This window comes from Mastacembelus armatus, chromosome 7, assembly GCF_900324485.2.
Source record: "Mastacembelus armatus chromosome 7, fMasArm1.2, whole genome shotgun sequence".
NCBI lineage: Eukaryota > Metazoa > Chordata > Actinopteri > Synbranchiformes > Mastacembelidae > Mastacembelus > Mastacembelus armatus.
The window spans coordinates 5,036,154-5,056,288 of record NC_046639.1 but is presented as its reverse complement, the minus strand read 5'-3'; the positions used below and the strand labels follow the sequence as shown (position 1 = coordinate 5,056,288).

At 41.8% G+C, this 20,135-nt stretch overlaps 3 protein-coding genes across 10 annotated transcripts in view; 1 reads left to right on the top strand and 2 right to left on the bottom strand.

The window, feature by feature from the left end:
• Positions 1–633: 633 nt before the first annotated feature.
• On the top strand, positions 634–4,679 carry LOC113146269 (haloacid dehalogenase-like hydrolase domain-containing 5). The gene is made up of 8 exons (XM_026333654.2): positions 634–889; positions 1,661–1,864; positions 2,018–2,130; positions 2,230–2,323; positions 2,436–2,469; positions 2,594–2,768; positions 2,897–3,085; positions 3,477–4,679. Exons 1-8 carry the CDS (start codon positions 770–772, stop codon positions 3,871–3,873), a joined length of 1,326 nt encoding a protein of 441 aa, XP_026189439.1. The 5' UTR covers positions 634–769; the 3' UTR covers positions 3,874–4,679.
• Positions 4,680–4,836: 157 nt separating this feature from the next.
• On the bottom strand, positions 4,837–6,172 carry gp9 (glycoprotein IX platelet). Its single transcript, XM_026331686.2, has 2 exons — positions 5,924–6,172; positions 4,837–5,721 (listed from the first exon to the last, which is right to left on the bottom strand). The coding sequence occupies exon 2, from the start codon at positions 5,718–5,720 to the stop codon at positions 4,974–4,976; it is 747 nt and encodes a 248-aa protein (XP_026187471.1). The 5' UTR covers position 5,721; positions 5,924–6,172; the 3' UTR covers positions 4,837–4,973.
• A 659-nt stretch (positions 6,173–6,831) lies between these two features.
• The window catches only part of LOC113145229 (IQ motif and SEC7 domain-containing protein 1-like), an 80,239-nt gene continuing 66,935 nt past the window's right edge, over positions 6,832–20,135 (bottom strand). For 7 of the 8 annotated variants that reach the window (XM_026331678.2, XM_026331679.2, XM_026331682.1 and 4 more), the window contains 12 exons: positions 18,832–20,111; positions 18,445–18,606; positions 18,098–18,220; positions 17,408–17,574; positions 16,986–17,125; positions 15,882–15,911; positions 14,504–14,629; positions 14,316–14,415; positions 13,905–14,066; positions 13,385–13,561; positions 11,683–11,732; positions 6,832–10,411 (listed from right to left, as the gene is read on the bottom strand). In XM_026331678.2, coding sequence (XP_026187463.1) covers positions 9,875–10,411; positions 11,683–11,732; positions 13,385–13,561; positions 13,905–14,066; positions 14,316–14,415; positions 14,504–14,629; positions 15,882–15,911; positions 16,986–17,125; positions 17,408–17,574; positions 18,098–18,220; positions 18,445–18,606; positions 18,832–20,111 — 3,054 coding nt within the window. In that variant the 3' untranslated portion in view covers positions 6,832–9,874. The remainder of the gene's footprint in view (positions 10,412–11,682; positions 11,733–13,384; positions 13,562–13,904; positions 14,067–14,315; positions 14,416–14,503; positions 14,630–15,881; positions 15,912–16,985; positions 17,126–17,407; positions 17,575–18,097; positions 18,221–18,444; positions 18,607–18,831; positions 20,112–20,135) is intronic. The other variant, XM_026331685.2, reaches the window with a different exon arrangement.

Sequence of the window (20,135 nt, the reverse complement as noted above, 5' to 3'; positions counted from 1 at the left end):
TGCTAGATAAACACGTCGCTTGATTTGTGGGTTAAAATGGATCTTTTCTCTGGCTCATAAAAAGAAGCTGTTTTCTGGTGCCTCTGCTTTGTCGCAGTACTTTGGCATCTGCTGAATGGCATCCCTCCTCTTCAACATAAGCTCTGTACATTCATTATCTTTGTGCAGTCGCTCTTCTGTGGATGCTTTCCAAAGGGGCTTTCGTTTACACACCATGGTGAGAAAAGTGGAAAGGGGATGTTGCGTTTTGGTTTCTTGCAGCATATTTAAGGACATGAGAACTGCCTGCTGCGACAAGAACGAGTGGCGCCCTGAAACTGAAGTCTATGCGTAAAATGGAGACTTCACGAGCATCCATGTTGTTCCTCCTACAGTCAATACATAAGTGACTACGAACAATAAAATTCACATAAGGTGACACTGATGAGAAAAGACGTAGGGCTAATGGTGATCACTAGGGTCGTGGATTGCCGCAGTGACCTGCAGATGTGCTTGTGCAGAGGAGCGCATTGTAAGCTCCACCTCGGTGTCTAAAATGGCAGCAGGGGTTTGCGGTGCAGATGCAGCTCCTTCCGCTAGAGATACAGCCAGAGATCCTCCCACTCTTCACATGTCGTCATCGGCTGTCGCCCAGTCAGATTCAAGACCAGAAAATAAACGAGAAAAAAGACTAGGAGCAGCCAGCTCTGCCGGAGCGAGCCGGCTCATCATTCAAGTGGGGCCAGTTTGAGCCATTTTTTTTGTTTCATTTTTTTTTTACACCCGGGAGATGAGGGGATTCCTGCAGTTTTACCGGGGCCTGTACCCCCTGAGTAACCGTCAAGCCAGACGAAAAGCTGGGATTGTCGGTTCTCGGTGCGGGTTTTGCGGAACTCAGTCTCACAGCAAGGTACAGTTGGAGCTTGTTGCTGCGCCTCGGCTCAGCCAAACAATAAGGTTGTTGACAAGACGATCAGCGGCGGTTTTCAGATTGTTGCTGAACTGTTTCAGATCGGCGGTGGATACAGTGTTGCATGCCAAGATGAAAACATCAGCAGATGCAGCTTACTGTGTTTTCACTCACGAGAAAAACAAGCGCTGATACACCGCGTTTCTGTTTCCTTTAGCCCCGGTTACAGAACTAACCGAGAAGAAGAAGAAAATCATTTATTACACATCTGCTTGATGAGACTGTTTGTAACTTCTTATGTTAATAATGTAACAATGCTGTGTCACTATAGGATTCCCAATATGGACTCCCTGTGGCTGCCCTGAGTGGTGGAGCTCTCATGAAGGAGCCTTATTGCCAACCATGTCACTGATTTTATTAGGAATTCACCCTCCTGTGTGGAAACTACAGACAATACACATGTTATATAGTGAACTTCACATGACAAATGATGCTCTGCTATGAAATTGTGATTCCTTTTCTTTTAAGCTGTTGAAGCTTTTGATTGAGTCACAAATTAACCTCTTTGGTCATGTTTAATCATTAACCCATTAGGTATTTAGTCAATCTTCATTTCACCCCATGTTGGTCATTTTGACCAGATGTGTTTCAGATCAGTCTTCTTCCCCCATCTGCATTATGTTGCACATTTTTTGACATGTGAAAAGACACTGTTTAATTTCTGGCTCACAGTGTGGACTATTAACCTGTGTTCGTCCTTCTTTCCTGCAGGCACAGCCCAGCTTTGGACTGTTGTTCGACATTGATGGCGTACTTGTCCGGGGAAGGCTGCCTATCCCTGCTGCAAAAAAGGCGTTTGAGAAGTTGGTCGACTCTCAGGGACAGTTTGTCGTGCCAGTTGTTTTCGTCACAAATGCAGGGAATTGCCTCCGACAAACAAAAGCAGACCAACTCTCTCACATCCTGGGAGTACCTGTGAGTTATCAACACTGCTGAGCCAAATCTCTGTTGTGACTTTGTGACTGTTTTATGCAGATTATGTGTAATTTAAGACAGACACAAAATATCCACTTATTCATGTGTGTATGGTGTCCCCACACCATCTCTGCTATTAACCTCCATTTCCAGATTACACAAGATCAAGTGATCATGTCCCATAGTCCCCTGAGGATGTTTAAAAAGTTCCACGACAAATGTGTGTTGGTGTCGGGACAAGGACCAGTCCTGGAAATTGCTAAAAAGTATCCTGGAAAATCAGTTTATGATGTTTTCTACACATGATTTATTTAAAGTTGTATTTGAACAATGCTCTTCATTTCTCCTTAACACACGCTTTTTAGTGTGGGCTTTAAAAATGTTGTCAGTGTTGATATGCTGAGGGAATCATACCCATTACTGGACGTGGTGGATCACAACAGGAGACCCAAACTGCTGGTGAGATGTTGAAATTAGGTGTAGAAAACAAATTGTGATTATAGAAATATCGTGTTCTTTAATCGTACATATCAGCAAAGGCCTGTACTTAGGCTTCCTTCGTTCATTTCAGTCCAATCCTGTTAGCAACCACCCTAAGATTGAAGGTAAGAACATATACCTCTTATTACATCTCAGCTGTTACTCACTGACATCTGCCCTGTCAGGTTTTTAATATAACATCACTGATATCTAAGAGATTTGTTGTCAATCTTTTATGTGCAAAACCAGCTGTGGTCCTGTTTGGGGAGCCAATTCGATGGGAGACCAACCTGCAGCTTATCATTGATGTTTTGTTGACCAATGGTAACCTCAACAATGTTCACCAAACCCAAAAGATGCCTCACATTCCCCTGCTGGCCTGCAATATGGACCTCATGTGGATGGCTGAGGCACATTCCCCACGGTAAACCTTCAAAAATCAGCACCGTCACAGTAAATTTGAAAGATTTCTTAACATCAACTAAAGCACAGCCTTTGAAACTCCCAAATGAATGAGTCAGTGTATTTTTTGTCTTCCACTGTCACACACAGGTTTGGCCATGGAACATTTCTTGTGTGCCTAGAAAACATCTATAAGAAAATAACTGGTAAAGACCTAAAGTACGAGGCTCTCATGGGAAAACCCAGTGAGCTGACCTACCACTTTGCAGAGTACCTCATCAGATTCCAGGCCATGCAGCGGCAGTGGAAACTTCCCATCACTTCCCTTTATGGTATAGGGTGAGACAGCAAGTTTCCTTTTGTATTGCAAGGGTAGTTCCCACCATATGAAATACATTAAGGCCATGCTAAGACTTGTACCGTGATCTGAATTCACTTTTGGTGAAGTCTCATGACTATTCTCATCTGAGTAATAAAAAAGCGTTTCGGCTGCCCACAAACGTGCCAGTGAACTAGTCACGCTAGATCTGTGTATTTCACTTTAACTTTTTGTCCTAAATGGTGCAGTTGTGCTGGTAAAGCTGTTCTGTGTTTGTGCATTCCAGCAATATGTAAATGCATTAATTACTGCACCATAAGCGGAGAAGTGAAGAGCAGCAGAAAATATGAACAATCTTGCCCCTATCAGTGTCCAGGCTAACTTTGTGCACACTGCCTTTTGCATTCTCAGGGATAACCTCATGACTGACATCTATGGCGCTAATCTATACAACCGCTATCTGGAAGAAAGAGTTTCCAGAAAGAACCCCAAAGCTGTGGCGAAGATGGTGGCCGCCACAGGGTCTGCCACTGCAGTGCCCCAGGAGGAGGAGATCGATAACCTGTGGGAGAGCGAGCTAGCTCTGCCCTCTGCTACTTCCTGCAAGTCTGTCCTGGTCTGTACAGGGGTGTACGACCCTAACGCAGAGGTGCCATCTGATGCCAACCACTGCATTAAAGAGACTGTGTTTCACGGACACAGGGACTTCAGATTTGACCCTGCGCTAGTGGAGCCAGGCCATATTGTCCACGATGTGGCAGAAGCTGTTGGCCTCATCTTTGAGCAGGAGAAGTTTGTGCCTCAATAGAGGTTGAAGCAGTTTGTGTGCTAATGGCGACCCTAGTGGAGGAGCCTGGAGCATTAAATTGGGTATAACATTTAGGGCATCAGCCTGTAGGAGCCTAACACTGTGGACATTGTTTAACCACCTGACAGGGCATTGATATAAAATGGGTTCACTTTAAATCTTTTATCACTGAGATCAATTTTAGAGAAAAGGTATTGTTTAACTGTTACTGTCGACCAGTCTTTTTTGTTTTTTCTGTCTTTAATGACCTGTTCTTCATTAAGAAAAAGCGTAAGAGCTGCCTTATTTGAGCCCACTGCGTATTTTTTTAGATAGTAATGTTTTAGATTATTACAAATCCTGAAATCGTCCTATATTTATTACACGAATTTACCAGTGTTTTTAAGGATCATATTGAGATTAGACCTTTATTGCTGTGTGTTTTTATTGTTTGCATTTTTAGTCGTTTCTTTACTCATTTATCCTGGAAAATCTATGCATGAATATATGAGTAGTAGTATGAGATGTACTGTAAAAACAACTGTTTGATGTGCAATACTGTCCTCTGATAGTACTGTCATGTAATTTTGTCTAGCTGTGAGAGTCTTGACCAGTATTTGCACAGATCAGACTTCCATACTTCCATCTTTGTTAAATGTTCTGTATTTCCGCCATAACCTGTTCACCGTAAGGTAGGAATTTTAATTCCAGGAGTAAACACTTAACTAAAACACTTATTTTATCCTGTATTTAATTCTCCATTTTGACCACTTTCAGTAATTCACTAATTGTAAATACATAAAAATATAAAGAAGAGTTGCACAGGTTTTGTAAACTGTTGTGTTTTTCTTTTCAATCAGAAATGAGCCACATCTTGTTGGAAGTGGCCAAGATGTTAACGGGTCTAATCATCATCCTTTAACATCACTGGATTGCAATTAGGTTACATGGTACGGAAAAGTAAAATGTATTGTGAGACAAGGCTTTGGATGTGCAGTAGATCATCTTTATTGCAAAAACACAAAGAAATCTGTTGTGCTTCCTTGCTACTGTCCTCATCCTGTATATGCGACTAGTGTTTTTGCAACATGTCATTTCACGGTAGTAGACAAAGAGGTCCCTCAGGTAGCTTTTATCTTTATATTGTGCTTCTTGTGCAACACATCCAGTACTTGAGGCAGTAACTCCATGTTTAGAAGTGGCCTTTCTAGATTTTCAGCACAAATGAGAGAATCTAAGTCCGTGCTGTCCTCTGACACCACAGCGTGCAGCCTCTTCCTGTGCTTGGGCTTCCTTGAGCGCAATGAGTCTGCCTCGAATCCTGAATGTCGCTCATCTATGTACAGAGTGAAGGTAGACTTTCTGGCTATTATCAAGCTCCACAGAAGCAGAACAATGACAAAGCATAGCATCACTCCCATCACGATGTTGTAAGCCACATTAATACAGCTTGCCTGGACACAGGAGGAAAATAAGTCATCATTGAGTTCAGAGATGGCTCTCTGAGCCACAGAACTTGGACTGGCACAGGTGGGTTCTGTTAAAACAATAGCTCTGTTCTTAAGCAACCAGTTCCTCAGGTATTGGATCCTGCAGTCACAGTGGAAGGGGTTCCCAGATAGTGAGACCTTTTTCAGACCAACCAGTCTGTCGAAGTGGCCTGGAGACACTGAGGTGAGCCTATTGTCCTGCACATGGAGCTCTGTGGTGTCTAAGGGCAGAGGAGGCAGCTCCGTGAGGTTTAAAGTGCTGCAGTTGACTTGAAGGCTGGTAGACAGGAGCACTGAAAATAGGCATGGGTGACCAGCAGCGTGTGCACTTGATGAGGCCCACAGAAGGAATAATGCTAAGCTTAAACTGGAGCACATCCTGCAAGATGAAGGAAAAGGTTATTCTACTGAGGATGCTTCACAAGAGGCTCACAGTGCAGGAATTTTAATTTGTTTATGCCGAAAGTGAATAAGTGAACTAAATCAAACGTCCCCGCGCACCCTGAAGCTGTAACAAATAAGGGCAAATTAACAAAATAAATGTCAAATACCCATCACAATATTTTAAAAGGAATACAAACCTTTTAGAGTTGAGCCAACTTGATAACCTTCTTTAGAGCCTGTCATCCTTAAAATATCATTATATACTCACAGCTGTAGTCCAATGTCATTACTGAGCTTGAGCGTATTTCAAAAGTTCTCCTGACCTCAAGGTATTCCCATAAATGACGTGTTATTAAAGTCAGAATGATCGTACACCAAATACAGAACCACGTCAGTGTGAGGAACACACCAGTTACACTGAGCAGTTATGGCGCATTTGACATGAAGGAAATCCATCTGCTTAAAGAGATAAGAGTAGATCTGTTAAAACCAGTGGTGGAGGCCAGCTGAAGGCCTCCCACATAGGACATATTACAGACATCTACTGCAGTGCACTTTACTGCAAAACACAGCCAGGAGCATGAGCTCTTTGTGGATTTGAATGTAGCTATTTGTCAGCCAAATACTGACTGAGCTTAAGGCCAAAATTAAAATGTTACTTAATGGAAATTTTGAGCTCCGAAGCAGGACGGACATACACTGAGGCAGAATTCCAAAAAAAACAAAAAAAGACCTACAATCCAAGAAAAAAAAGGTCCAATTTCCACAGCTTCAGTAAAATGGTTTAAAGCTGAGAGGCATGTATATGAATAAATTTTCACTGCCTATCCATGGAGGTACACTTTTCACCCATAGGTGGTGTAATGTCACAGATTTTCCGGTTTCATTTTATTGCACTTTAATGCAGGACCTCTAGTGGAAATGCTGCAACACTAGTGGAAAGTATTGGTGGGAGTCTGGAAGTGGAAGACATGAGAGCCTTAAAACAAAGCACTAATGTGAAAAGCATTACACACAAAAAAAATACTTAATTTAATTTTCCTTTGAGTCACACAGAGATGAGTGGTAAAACTGTATACGCTGGAGAGCAAAAATAACACATGCGTACCATAAGTCATATATTTGTTTATTTTGCTTTCTCAACATTGTCACAGTTGGAAGTTTTACAATAACTGGGGGTCTTACTGACTCACTACTCACTGTACAAACAGAATGCACATATAAATGAGGCCATTCTTGTCTTTTTTTTAAAAATGTGTCCCACGCCAGAATGAACAGCTTGCAGCAGGATGTGTGAAACGTTTGTCCGTGTGCACAGTGTATGTGCGTGTGCAGTGCTGTATGTATGAAAGAAGCTGGATGTAAATGGCAGCGAAATTTCTAACAGTCTGTTTTTGACTTCTACAGCAAATGTCAATTCAAGACCGCTGGAGGTTAAGACAATCGATATGTTCATACTTCACCCCCTACATCCATTTTTGAAGTGATGTAAATACATCCTGATCCTAACTGCAGATATCAGAATAGGTACTGGTCATATACACATTATGTACAACTCCATGAATCCCCGTCTTGGTCCCTTTACAGCTTCATAAAGATAAACTCTCCTACAAAGCAGTTCATCCATTTGCACATCAAAATCCCATACTTACACAATGAAAGCCCTCAGCAATGGAAGTGCACTGTTATTTACACAATGGCTTGGTTGATGACATGCATGCTGAGCTTCAATAACTACCAGCCTAACATGGAACAACAGGAACACATCAACGTTAGGAAATTCCAAATTAATCAAAACCAAAGCAGAGGTCAAAATTTATAGGCTGATTTTCTTCCCCATCAGCTCACAGTGAATAGGACACATGATGCATCAGATTCATGCAGTGCATTGTTGGGGTACTTTCTCACAAGTAATGACTGTAGACATTTGAAGCACTACAACACACACCAAAATAAACAGATTCCTCGGTTTAACATCATCCTATGATTTCAGAATTATAGTAAAAATTATGAAATCAATGTAAAGACACATTCAACTGATCATTAAAGTCCCATGTGTGATATGTCTGTCATCTGAATTTTCTTTGTTAATTCACATGAGCTGAAATATGTGAAAATTAGCCTGACTTATGCTAATGGTTTTCTTTGTGAATGTTAAAATACATTTACAACCTGAATATTGGGACAACAGTACTGTCACTAATTTACACACTAGAATAGACTCTTATTTGTAGAATGTAGAAAGTTATTCTTTACATATACCCATATACCTTTGTTCAGTTTGCATTTTGTATATTACCTGAAAAAATGAAAGCGGTCTTTCATATGTGCTTATCCAGCAAAATATTTCTGTTCAGCCCAAAGAGAAGCATATTCCTTTTATTAAAATATATACACACATTCCTCTTTCCACTGTGAACTGTGTATTTATATATTCTTTAATGAAAAAAAAAAAAAAAGATTTTTTTTCACCTGAATCTTGTCCAACAAGATAACAGACTTCCACTCTCAGTACAAGTCTGAACATGATTGCACTTAAACTTGCTATGGTAACACTGATTTGTTATACATGTGCAGAGGATAGCCTCACATCAATAACATTACATGCAAAAAAAAAAAAAATCACTTACTAGACATTCCACTGAACTCCATGTCTGTACCTCTCAGGAGACCACGAGGACAGCCACACATTAATTTACCAAGACTCTGACAGGGGTCAAAAACAAAAATAAATAAATAAATGATGCAACATGGATAACGCAGAAATCGGAAGGACACCTGGCCTGTTCTTAATGTACAAAATCAGTACAAAGATATTGCACATATGATAGAAAAGAGATGAAATATGACTTCTCTATGTAAGGACTGATTTTATTCACTCACCAAACTTTGTTGGTGAGTAAAAAATACACAAAACAAGGCAAAAGAAGAATTGACAAGTGTTTCAGTTTTTGATTTCAAAGGGTCAAGAGAGCAGCTGTTGCATATGTAAAAAGGCAACAGACTTGTTATGCATTCTGTGGGTCTATTTGTAGTGTAGTGTATATCAAATCTTCATTACTTTTTACAGTTTAAGCAGCCACAGTATGAGAAATGAACCAAGAGTAAAAGAACCAACAAGTCTTTTTGATCATCTCTGAGAGCTGACAGTAAAAGCCTGCCCTGAGGCTTCAGTTGTGACAGCACAGCCTTTATAAGCCCATATGCAACAGCTGCCATCCAGAGGCTCCTTAAAGGCAAGAATTCAAGAATAGATTGTTGGTCGGACTGAATGAGAGTTCACTCCTTTCAGATCTACGCCCTCTTACCACAGAATCAGTATAATACTGATAGAATTCATTTTTGCAATAATAATAATTGTAAGTATAATCTTACAAATTACTTTACGCACACTATACTGTACATGAAGTCTTGACTAAATAGATTATGCATTAATAATTGGCACATTTATTTATGAGAGCTAGGAGACAACACATATAGCTGTCATCTACATTAAATACAGCACTAGTACTACTATGACTGAGACGTTGACTCAGTTGTTTACCGGTCCTTTGATTTAAGTTTGCATGAAATGATGATATCTAGGTTTTTCACTATGGATGAGCTCTACGGGAGGCAACAACAAATAGCATTCATGTGATAGTAGCATGTACATATGATCTTCAAACTAAAGAGTTGTAAGTTGGCCTCCGAAAGGCTGTGCACAAGAAATTATGCCTTCATAGTGACAGAAAACAGTCAACCATCTTCTTGTTTCAGGTCATCTTGGTTCCTGATTATGTGAAATTAAGAGGGAATGAAGCGGTGGGGACCAGCTTGATGAGAAAATATACTTTCCCTTCAACACAGCCAGGCGGTGTGTGTGGGCAAACAAAGAGCATCTTCCTATACAGAACCCAACTCCACAAAACCCTGACAGGGCCAAGCCCATAATCAGGCAAACTTGTAAAGGCCCCTGGTGGAAGATTTGAGTCCGATTTCCATCCGGACCTGGAGCTGGAAAAAGGTGACTGCATGTGACCATCACAGCAGCAGTAAAACACAGTGGACAGGCCATAGAGTTATGCTGTCAGTCCCTTTGGTGTAAGCAACTGTACCTCCTTCATTAAGTTCCCTTCCTCACATCTCCTCTCCTGTATTTAGGAGCATCACACTACGGTGCTGATGCCACTGTGTTTAGGTTTGGGTCCGCCAGGTGCCGAACCTGCTTGCTGACTGTGGTGGTGAGGAGCGTGCTGGGAGTGTGAGCTGTGATGGGAATGCTGGCTGTAATGGCTGTGCTGTGAATGGGTGTGTTGGTGTGCATGTGAGGCATAGGCTGGATGCTGGTGGTACTGTGTGTGGGGAGGGGGGTGGTAGTGGTGGTGGTGATGATAAGGTGGTGGGTTCTGCGGGACTTGGCAGTACTGGGAATGTTGACCATGGAGTTGGGCCTGTACTGCATGTGCTGCCTGTGCTGTGTGGTGGAGGTTGGTTGGGTGGGGCTTGTGGGAAATGAGGGTGGGGTGACAGGGTGGAGGGAAAGGGGGTTGGCTCTGAGATGACGGTTTGCCTCGCTTGCTGCCAAAGAGTGACCCAAGGATGGAAGTCGATGCTGAGTTTGGGATGGAAGGATGGCCACGGGGTGGACCCTCACGCGGCGTGGTGGCTCTTCGGCGCGTGTGTGGACTGCTAATGATGGACCCCTGGAGGAGGGAAAAAAAAAAAAAAAAAAAGAAGGTAACAGCAACTCTGTCAGATACTGTGCAAGTGCTTCTGCACAACAGATACTAATCTACAGCTGATAAGCACCAGTGGGATGAATTCATAGTTGTCTTTCAGTAGCAAAATGTTATATGGCATGCAAATGAGAAACTAAAATGTTTTCATGATAGGCAGCAGCAACACTAGGAATAATTCAGCTTGGGCAACCACTTGATATAGAGAGTCTACAATCAAAGAAGCTCTGTCGATAGAGAAAACTGGCTTCAAACAGTAAAACTGTATCAGGAGTAATTACCAAAAGAAGCATAAGTAATAACATTAACAAGGGTATAAAAACATCATCTTCACTGCAGTCAGTGTGCCAAACCCTCACACATGCAACTTGTTATAATCAATGGAGGCATAGTTTCCGCATGCAGAGGATATGACAGGCAAACGTGTCATCCACACATTCAACTAGAAGTCAGAAGGCAGGAAAAACTGAGCTCTGTGTGTGCAGACTTCACAACAGGCCTGGGCACTTTCCCCCCTGTTCCAGTCCAACACTACTCATTATCCAGGTATGATTTCTCCTAAAAAAACAACAAAAAAAAAAGCTGTTCCTTTGGCACATGCTTTATCTAAGACTGGAGAAAGACCATATGACGTCTTTGAAAGCAGAATGAAATTTCCAGGGTCCCAACACGTGAAATCATGGACACATGAAATGAGTGAAAGATGAATGAATGAAATCCACATCTTTATAAGCCCCTGTGAAGCCCATCAGTAGACCTCTGGCTATGAAGGCTAAGTTCCTCCCTGAACCTTACACAGCATTTAAGATAAGTTCTGAATAAGAGAAAAAAGACCCAGACAGGAAGAGAAGGTGCAGGAGGTGGACAGAACAAAACCCTGCTACAGGGAAGAAGAACCAAATGAAAACCTCTTCTATGTGAATGAAAGACAAAGACAGGTGACAAGGGGAGGGATTAGTAGAGTCATGCTGGTTTGAAGATAAACTGTATATTGGTCATATAAAATGACCAAAACAGATCTCTGGCTTCCAAAAAAGGGGGCAGGATCAGAGGCAGGCAACCCATGCATGGACACTAACTGAGGCAAGCAGGCATCCCAGGAAGAAAAATAAATGATCCAAACAAATGGACTGTGTCTATGAAGCAAAGAAGGTGTAAGACCAAAAATAAATGGTGTGTTTTCACAGTGCACATCATCACATAGAGAGTAGCTTGGATACCAGCTGCTTCAAACTTACTTCCATATTGCTGTCTAGTGATCCTGCACTGCTGCGACGCCCCCGCTTGCCTGCCCGAGACATGCAATACCACAGATTAGAGATCGACAGCACTCCTGGATCGACTACAGATGTTTAGGCCACCCACCAGCCCCGAAGGGGGCAGGGCAGTATTTTGTGACTGTGAGTAAGGTCCAGATAGGGGCGGGAATGGCAAGAGGGTGTTTAGGTCTGGGAGGGTGGTGGGTGATAGGTGGTACTGTGGCTAACTGTATCCTGAGGTCATATCTTCACTCTGGTTAAAAACTAAAGGTGCATTAAAATTTCATGGATTTAAGTTTTAAAATGGCTTGGTTCAGTCAACTACTACCTAAAATTTGACAGCCTTTACTCAGCAAATAAAGATTTGATAAGGACTGAGACTGAAGGACCACAAAATGTCCACAGTGAAAAGATACTAAAAGATAGCAGGATACTTCTAAACCAGGGTTGTTGCCTGAACAAAATTTCTCATCCGATTGTCTTTTTTTGGTAAAATATGAGAACTTACTCTTAATGTTGCTGCACGATGTAGATTTTCACAGGGTAAGTGTTGGCAAAAAGCCAGTTTTAGTGACAGTCACAAAGGAGGAGACACATTAAAAGCAATACAGTGGTTGTTGCACATGGGATGTACAAGCATATACAGATCTGAGGGCAAACAGAGCTCTTTGCCGCAGTTAGGCACACTCAGCCAATGATACATGACCAATAATCACACATAAACAGGAAAATACCTGATGTGTATGGAAATAACACAGTAAATACACATGAAATGGAGTATGGCAGGAAAACCAAAAAAACACTTAACAAAAATGACCCCACTAACATGCCACATCCTGCATGGAGAAAAAAAACACAGGAGACAGGAGGGCAGATGGACAGACTTCTTCACTGTCTGACCTATTTCCCCTTGAGGAGCATGTTGTAGAGTGAAGCAGACCCCTGACCGGATTTCATTTTGTTATCAAGTTAATCGCCCACTGACTTCACATCCCTGTTATCTGTAATGAGTGAAAAATATTCTTGCTCCAAAGACGCAGCGGCTGTGTTAAACACTGATATTCATGAGTGTGAAATGCACCAAGACTGAATCTAAACCTTCATCTTGTTGCTGCTGGACAATGGTAACCAGCAGCACTGATTTGTCTGGTTCACAAATAATCGTGAGAGGAAATGTCACGTGGTTTTTGAATATAACAGAAAATTGTAATGAAATGTCTATGGATAAAAGAAACTTAACAATGACCATAAAAACATGAATGGGAACGTAAACATCCGAATGAATCGAGGTAACTGCCTGTCAATTTCATTCATTACTAAAAAGACAGATCCAAAAAAAAATTTAAAAAAAAAAATCGATCTTAACTTTCTCAACATGTGACCTTCTCTCACATAGGTCTGTATTCAGTCTTTGAATTGAATTTGAATTGTAAAATCTCTCAAGCAAAATATACAGAGTACAAAAGTAATGCAAACTGTCTACACCAAACAATCTAATCACAAGTGAGTTAGCTAGTGGACTTAAAGGGCAGAACTCTAAAAATCAGTGTGTGGTGCAATGAAACAACATTTTGCTATTTTTTTTATCCCCTTGCTGTCATCACAGAGAAGTGGATGACACTAGGAGAATATTTTTCTGTGAAATAACCTGCTGGCAAAAACAAAGATGTTTTGGCTGTACCTGCTTCAGAGAGGTCTCGCAGAGAGCTGCTGAGGGCACTCCTCTTTAGGCCTTCTCCCATGGCATAGGTGTCATCCAGACTGGCACGGCTCATGCTCCCATTGCCAGCTTCCTTCTTCAAGCCAGAGCTCTGTGACATGCTGGGTCTCACCACCCCTTTTTGCTTCTCCAGCTCAGCTGTGGAAAAGGAGCCAAGGAAAGAGTGAGGTAAGTGGCAGCGGTTTTACGTTTGACTGTGGCCAGAGAATGACTTTTTGCTGTCTGAAACTCAGGAACATCCACTACTGATCTACATTATTTTCCAACATCCTGTTTTTGTATGTGTCTCTGAAAACGCCTTTGAAAGGTCCACAAAAAAAAAAAAAGCATCTCCTGCTCTGTTAGTGATCCTGTGAATTCTGTAAACATTCTCCCTCATAAACTGCTGCAGTTGAGTAATGAGGACCATGCCCTGTTTCTACTTTACAGAGCCAGAGGGAGACAGAGTGAAAGGGGGATGGGACAAAAGCAGGCAGCTCACATTCTATTCTGTATTTCTCCATTTCCTGGACCTCGGCAATGGACTCCCGCAGGTCATCTGTGAATTTCTTGCGGTCTTGGGGGTTGGGAGCGTTAAAGTTGATGAGGACTTTGATATCCGCTCCTGGTATCGCTGATGTAAGTCTGATTCCATTTGGGTAATCTGTGGCAACGGCAAATAGAGAGCGGCAGATCTTTACACAGGGGCCATTGATCATAACCAAGTAAAAACACAGTGGATGAAGCCGCCTGATGTTTAGAGAGTATTAACATTGTCACCACCCACTGGTTGCACTTCCTGTTCTTGCTGCATGTACAATGGTGCTAAATCAAACTCCCATGTGATGCAAACATTGTCAGCTAACATGCCACAAAAATGCATATGGAATAAAAAAAGCCCTGTGCTACTTACACTGGTTTTCAAACAGCATGACTTGCATGCCATACAGAGAGAAGGACTGCCTGAAGCTGTATGTCACTGAGTTCTTCTTTTTCTGGAAAATCTTGGTTACCTAAAACAATGCAGAGAGAACACTATAAGGGTTGCTCTAAACTAGGAAGGAGAAGAAGAGAGAGGTCACAGGAGGAGAGGGCTTTTACCACTAGAAGGTCGTTGAACAGGAAGATCTCCCGCTGGTGCAGGCCCAGCTTTTGGAGCTTGTTGGGATCTGGCACTTCAAACAGGCGACAGTAACACACCAGCCGACGATGAGGCAGCGACAGCACCTATATGGCAGAAAAAAGAGCACAGATAACACTTCAGAGGTCATTTTGGCCTCAGTTCACAAGGTAATAAGAAACAGAAGTCACCTTGTTAACTGAGCTGAACTGAATACTAAAAAGTACTGTGTCTGTTGTGGTCCAAAAACTGTTAGAAACGCATCAGTGATCCTTCAGTACCATAAGCATGGATACTGCTCTCTAAATACCAGTCTTGTAAATACTCACCATTGCACCAAATCCAGAGCACAAAATAGTCTAAATGTACCATTACACTACTCATGACTGAGTAACATTTGCTAAAAGAAAGGGTTTGGTCTTTTAAGAATTAAAGTCTATAATCAGGCCCTGTTTTTAAAGATGGGGATGAGACGATTCGCAGCTGGGAGCCAATAACAAAGTAGTAAATTGGAGGAGTACCTTTAAGTAACACACTGCTACCTTTGGTCTTGGGATTCGTTAACAAAAACAATAAAACCTTCTGACATGTCATCCATTCCCTGATAATAACTACAACATATGAATTATGAGATAAAAAATATTAAAGCAAAACATTTTTTAAGATCAAGACTTCTGAGTAAACCACTGACTTGCAACATAACAGTCACAATGCTACATGCTAGATAATTTAATATGTAAGCAATAACATGACTAACTGCAGAGAAGAGGCACTGTTAAAACTCTTATTCTTCATAAGCCTGACAACATAAAGAGTATTTATACAAGTAATGAGGCAGAAATGTTTTTGATATTTTTTATATGTATACTGCTAAACTCTTAACCTTCACTGCAGGTTGTCTTGACACATAAGAAAACAAGTCAAATCAAATATTCACCATGACAAATACTGTATTATTAATACAGCTTCTTCTGCTTGCTGCAGCTTCTTTTGTGTTGCAAAAGAAGCAGCCACTGACAGGGTTAACACGAAAAAGAACTTTCTCTTAAGGGTTCTAATAGCTTATAACCAGGAACAGGACATATACAGTAACTGTAACCGAGAGGCATGGGCAAACAAACAACCCAACTCAATGTCAAATAAGAAGTTATGTCTGTTTCTTTGTGTGTGTTTGACTTTGTGTACAGCAATGGCTGCTCATTTGCTTCAGAGGAAAAAAATTCTATATCCTTTAGGTAATCTGACTGTATGATGTGTATTAACTACAAGGCTCAGAAACAGAGACAGAAACTAAGCATATACAATAAAATAATAAAACGATCAAATACAGTATGATTTACGGATATTTAGCTTACTTACACATCCCAGGCCATGATGGAGTGATCCAATCTGAAAAGAGAGAATGAAGAAGTTACATTTTGCAGCAGTATGTAGGGATTTGTTTCACTGCTGCCTCTGATAACATGCACCTATAGCCTACTATTGTGTCCATTAAGATGAATGGACCCCCCGAGTTCTGTATACAGGGTGGCGGTCTCTCTGTGCTGCTGGACTCGATGATTGAATGAAAGCAGATCCTCCCCTAGAAACACACTGTACAGTACTAGTGTTCCTGATTATTCTGGAGAGGAATTCCAATGTGTTTTTTTATGTTGAAGTGTTTTAACCAGGTTTTTAATTCTGCAGCTAAATGGTGACGAGGGATCATTTTTCAATTCGTTCAATTATAGCTGGCTGAGCAGGAGAGATTCCAACCTGGTGGAAACGTACTGTAACAAAGACAAGCCTCACCCTGAGGCTGTATAGGCTAATTACACTTCTAACCTTCACACATGAAAGACAATGCCTGCAGAATAATGCAGAAATGCTTTTTCCCTCCACCTGTTGGGCTGGAGCTCAGTCAGAACTTAGTTTGAAAATGTTCTGTTTCATAATTTCTGAATCAGTCACTTTATTTCAATATATGAAATGCTGTTTGGTTTAACACTGGCAACAGTGCTGGATTCAAACAGTACACCTGCTTTCTCCCTCTAAAACTATAATCATACTACAATGTGTTAAGGTGGCAAAAATGTGGCCCGGTGCTGCAGTCTGATGGGGACTACTCAGCACTGGGCCACATTTCTCAAGGCTTTTGGGCATAATTACCAGCATGGAGGTTTATGCTTAGATGCAAATCCCTCTTCACATAATAATACCCAAAGGTACAATAGGCTTAACATTTTCTAATCTGCTTATTCCTTCTATGACTTAAAACTTCCAGAATTTGAGGTTAGAAATTGGCATTGTTATTTATAGAAACAGATTCTAGCTATGTCAGAACCGACTAAAACTATTCAGCACTGTGCACATCTTGTGATGATGTCTCAGAGATTCAGGTTATACTTTGGCATAAAATGATAAATAAGAAATTCAACTGATATTTTAGTGACGTTTGTAACATAGATAAGAAACATTACTCACTGGTTTCTTTCCCACAATGAGCTTCTCAACCTTCTGCACCTGCGAGACGTGGTCTTCATTGGTCTTGAGCTCTCGCTTACGGATCCTTTCATAGATACCAACCAGAGTCTCCCTGGGTATGTCCTCTCCATCGTCCACACCTAGAACAGGGGGAAGAGCCATATCAAAGTCAAGAGTTGCATTAAGATTTATCTGCTGTGTCATTAGATCAAAATTGTAAAAATAGGAAATTGGTTTAATTTAAGACCAATTATATTTATATTTGTCTATATCCTTTAGGTAGGCCAGTTATTTATATTTGTCTGAAAATATAATTTGAAATCTTCCCTGAGATGAACTTCACATGTAACACATTTAAAAATATCAGTGAACATATAATACATTCATAAGTAATGTTTCACATTAGTTGTTTGTTTTATTACCTCTTAAATTCTTGATAAAGTCCTCCAGCTTCATTTTTCTCTCAGGCTTGACATTGGGGCTGTACATGTCAGTGTTGAGGAGGATGATGGCAAATGCCAGGATGAAGATGGTGTCAGGGTTTCTAAACTGGCGCACCACTGTGGGGTTACAGATGCAGTAGCGCTGGCTAGAGACATGAGGAGGGAGTACAGTATGACCGATTTCAGCTTATAACCAAACTCAGATTACTAAACTCACAAATGAACTGTGTTTACCAAGAGAAAAGTTTTGAACACTGCCTGGAGAACGGAGAAGCTCAGCTAGAACTTGTTTTTATGTAACAATAATTATCTAGACAACACAGCTTTGAGGAGTGGCAGCAGTGGCAACTTCAAAAATCAATAAAAGCTTACACAAATGCCTCTAGTGTCATCACCACAAAACATTAACATAGAATGAGTTTTATGACACATTTTTGCATAATAATAAATATGCATTGAGGATCTGTGTGGTTATACAGTTTACTGTTTATCCTTGCAATTACACATTATAATATTTTATAGATATAATGTGCAAACACAGAGTTTTCTCTCCTTTCTTTCCTAAATACTTCCAGATACCGACAGATGACTGCCTTTTTGTCTCTTTCTGTGTAAGTGCCACTCTTTCCTCAATGTGCTTAAATGCCACCTCTGACTGAGCGATCTTACCTGAAGGCTTCAATGAGTCGCTCCACCTTCTGGGCCTCACCCTGGACACGGATGTGGTTCTGAAATTTCCTGAGGGCCTCATCCAGCTCCATGCCCTGGAAGTCCATTTCATCTACCACACAGCTGGTTACATAAGGATCGACAGAGAAAAATGAGACACAAACATGGTGTACAGCTTTTATATCTTCTAGCTTTCTTACTCTAGGCAGCCTTGATCATTCTAGTTTGTTTTGGAATGTGCACATAGACAAGGACTTAAGCACATTTACACTAATACTTATTTAAATAATTTTGATCTTTGCTGTGATCCATTTTACCTATTTATATTTTTAAAAAGTTATACTTACTCCAAGACATCTCTGTTGAACTGTTTCTGTCGGTTGCCAAGGAATTCTCCAATCATCTGCCTACTTAACCCCTTCCTCTGCAGGAGGAAGTGAGCGACACCCACGGGTGTGTCAGGGATGAATCCCCTCTCAGTCAGGTACTGGATGCCCTTTTCTGGCTTCCTGAAAAATTCATTATAGATGGTATATTTTTGAACCAATGTAGGTGACAAATTTGCTACTGCAGAGAAAATTCATCATTTTTAGACTCAATTGTAAACAAGTTTATACAGAAAAAAATAACACGTCATGTAAATGTAAACCACAGCTCTAACATAAGCACATTATCTCCAAGTCTCTCATGAAGACAGAGGTCAAGCACCCGCTCCATCGGAGCCGAGTACCTACTTGTTGAAGAGATTCAGTCCGATGCGGTAGTGCCTCTTGCGAATAACATCATTACTGAAGATGGGGGAGTCCCAGCTGTTACGAGTCTCTTTGTGGTAAGTCTGCTTGCTGAGCGTCTGCTCCCGTAGGCTGTCTCTCGACGAGGACTCAGAGCTGCAGTTGATGGTGTCATTTGAGTTTGAAGTGCTGTTGATGCTGTCGTTGTCCCCATCAGAGAAGTCAGATTCTGACTTACTCTGCCTGTTGGCTGAGCCGTTGATGGCTAGGTGGCTTTCCAGCTGGCGGTGTCGGTGGCGCAAAGGCGCATCATCATCACGAGAGGGAGCTCTTGGGGGGGGTCCGTGGGAAATGTGTTTAGGACTCGCTTGAGATGATGTTACGATGTGGCCATGTGGTTCATACACAAGTGGCCGTTTGACAGATCCTCGTTCAGACCGGTCACTGAGCTCTGCAGAGCTGTCACTAGGAGGTTCAATAGTCAACAAAGGAAGATGGTCCATTCTAAGACGCTGCTCTTGGCACTCCAGAGATGGAGTGCTGCGGCAGCTCGTGTCTGTTTCACGACCCTCATCTTTAGTGTCAATAGGCCAGTACTCTTGAGAGGAGTTGACTGACCGCAATCGCAAGTCTGATTCTGTGCTAGAGGGCTGGTCCCCTGACCTTGACAGAGCAATAGAGGGGGACATGTCCTCCTCGTCGATAAACAGAGTAACATCACTATATGATGCCATCGTTTCATCGTGCATACGTCCAGCTGTCCTGCGGTGGGACTTCATCTGATAGGGTACTTCCCTCTCCACTATGGAGCAGCCCATGGCCTCTGGGTCAGGACCCTCATCTCCTTGAAGGCTGCGACAGTTCAGTGCATCATCTATTGACTCAGCCAGAGATTTGACCTGCCTGGAAAAGGCGTCTTCTAGTTCTGTGATGGCATCTGTCAAGTCACCCTGTGGGGCGGGGTGAGATGCCATGTTGGCATCCTGGTGGACATTTATATCTCCACAGTCAGACTGCACCATGGACAGCGGGGTGCCATCCTCTGTCATGGACACTTGCCTCCCTTCAAAATAGGAGCTGTGCACTTTCTCAGGCCCCTCAAATGAGAGCTGCATCCTCATGTTGGAGAGAACTATGCGTCTGGACATACGGTTCTCAGACATAGAGCTCCTGAGACGTTCAAAGTTCTTGTTCATTTGGTACTGGCGGAAGGCTGTTTGGATGGTGCGGGCTGCATGTCGAGTTATGAATCGTCCACCATATTTACGCTCCAGCATCTCCACCTGGAGAAAAGACAATAAATGAAC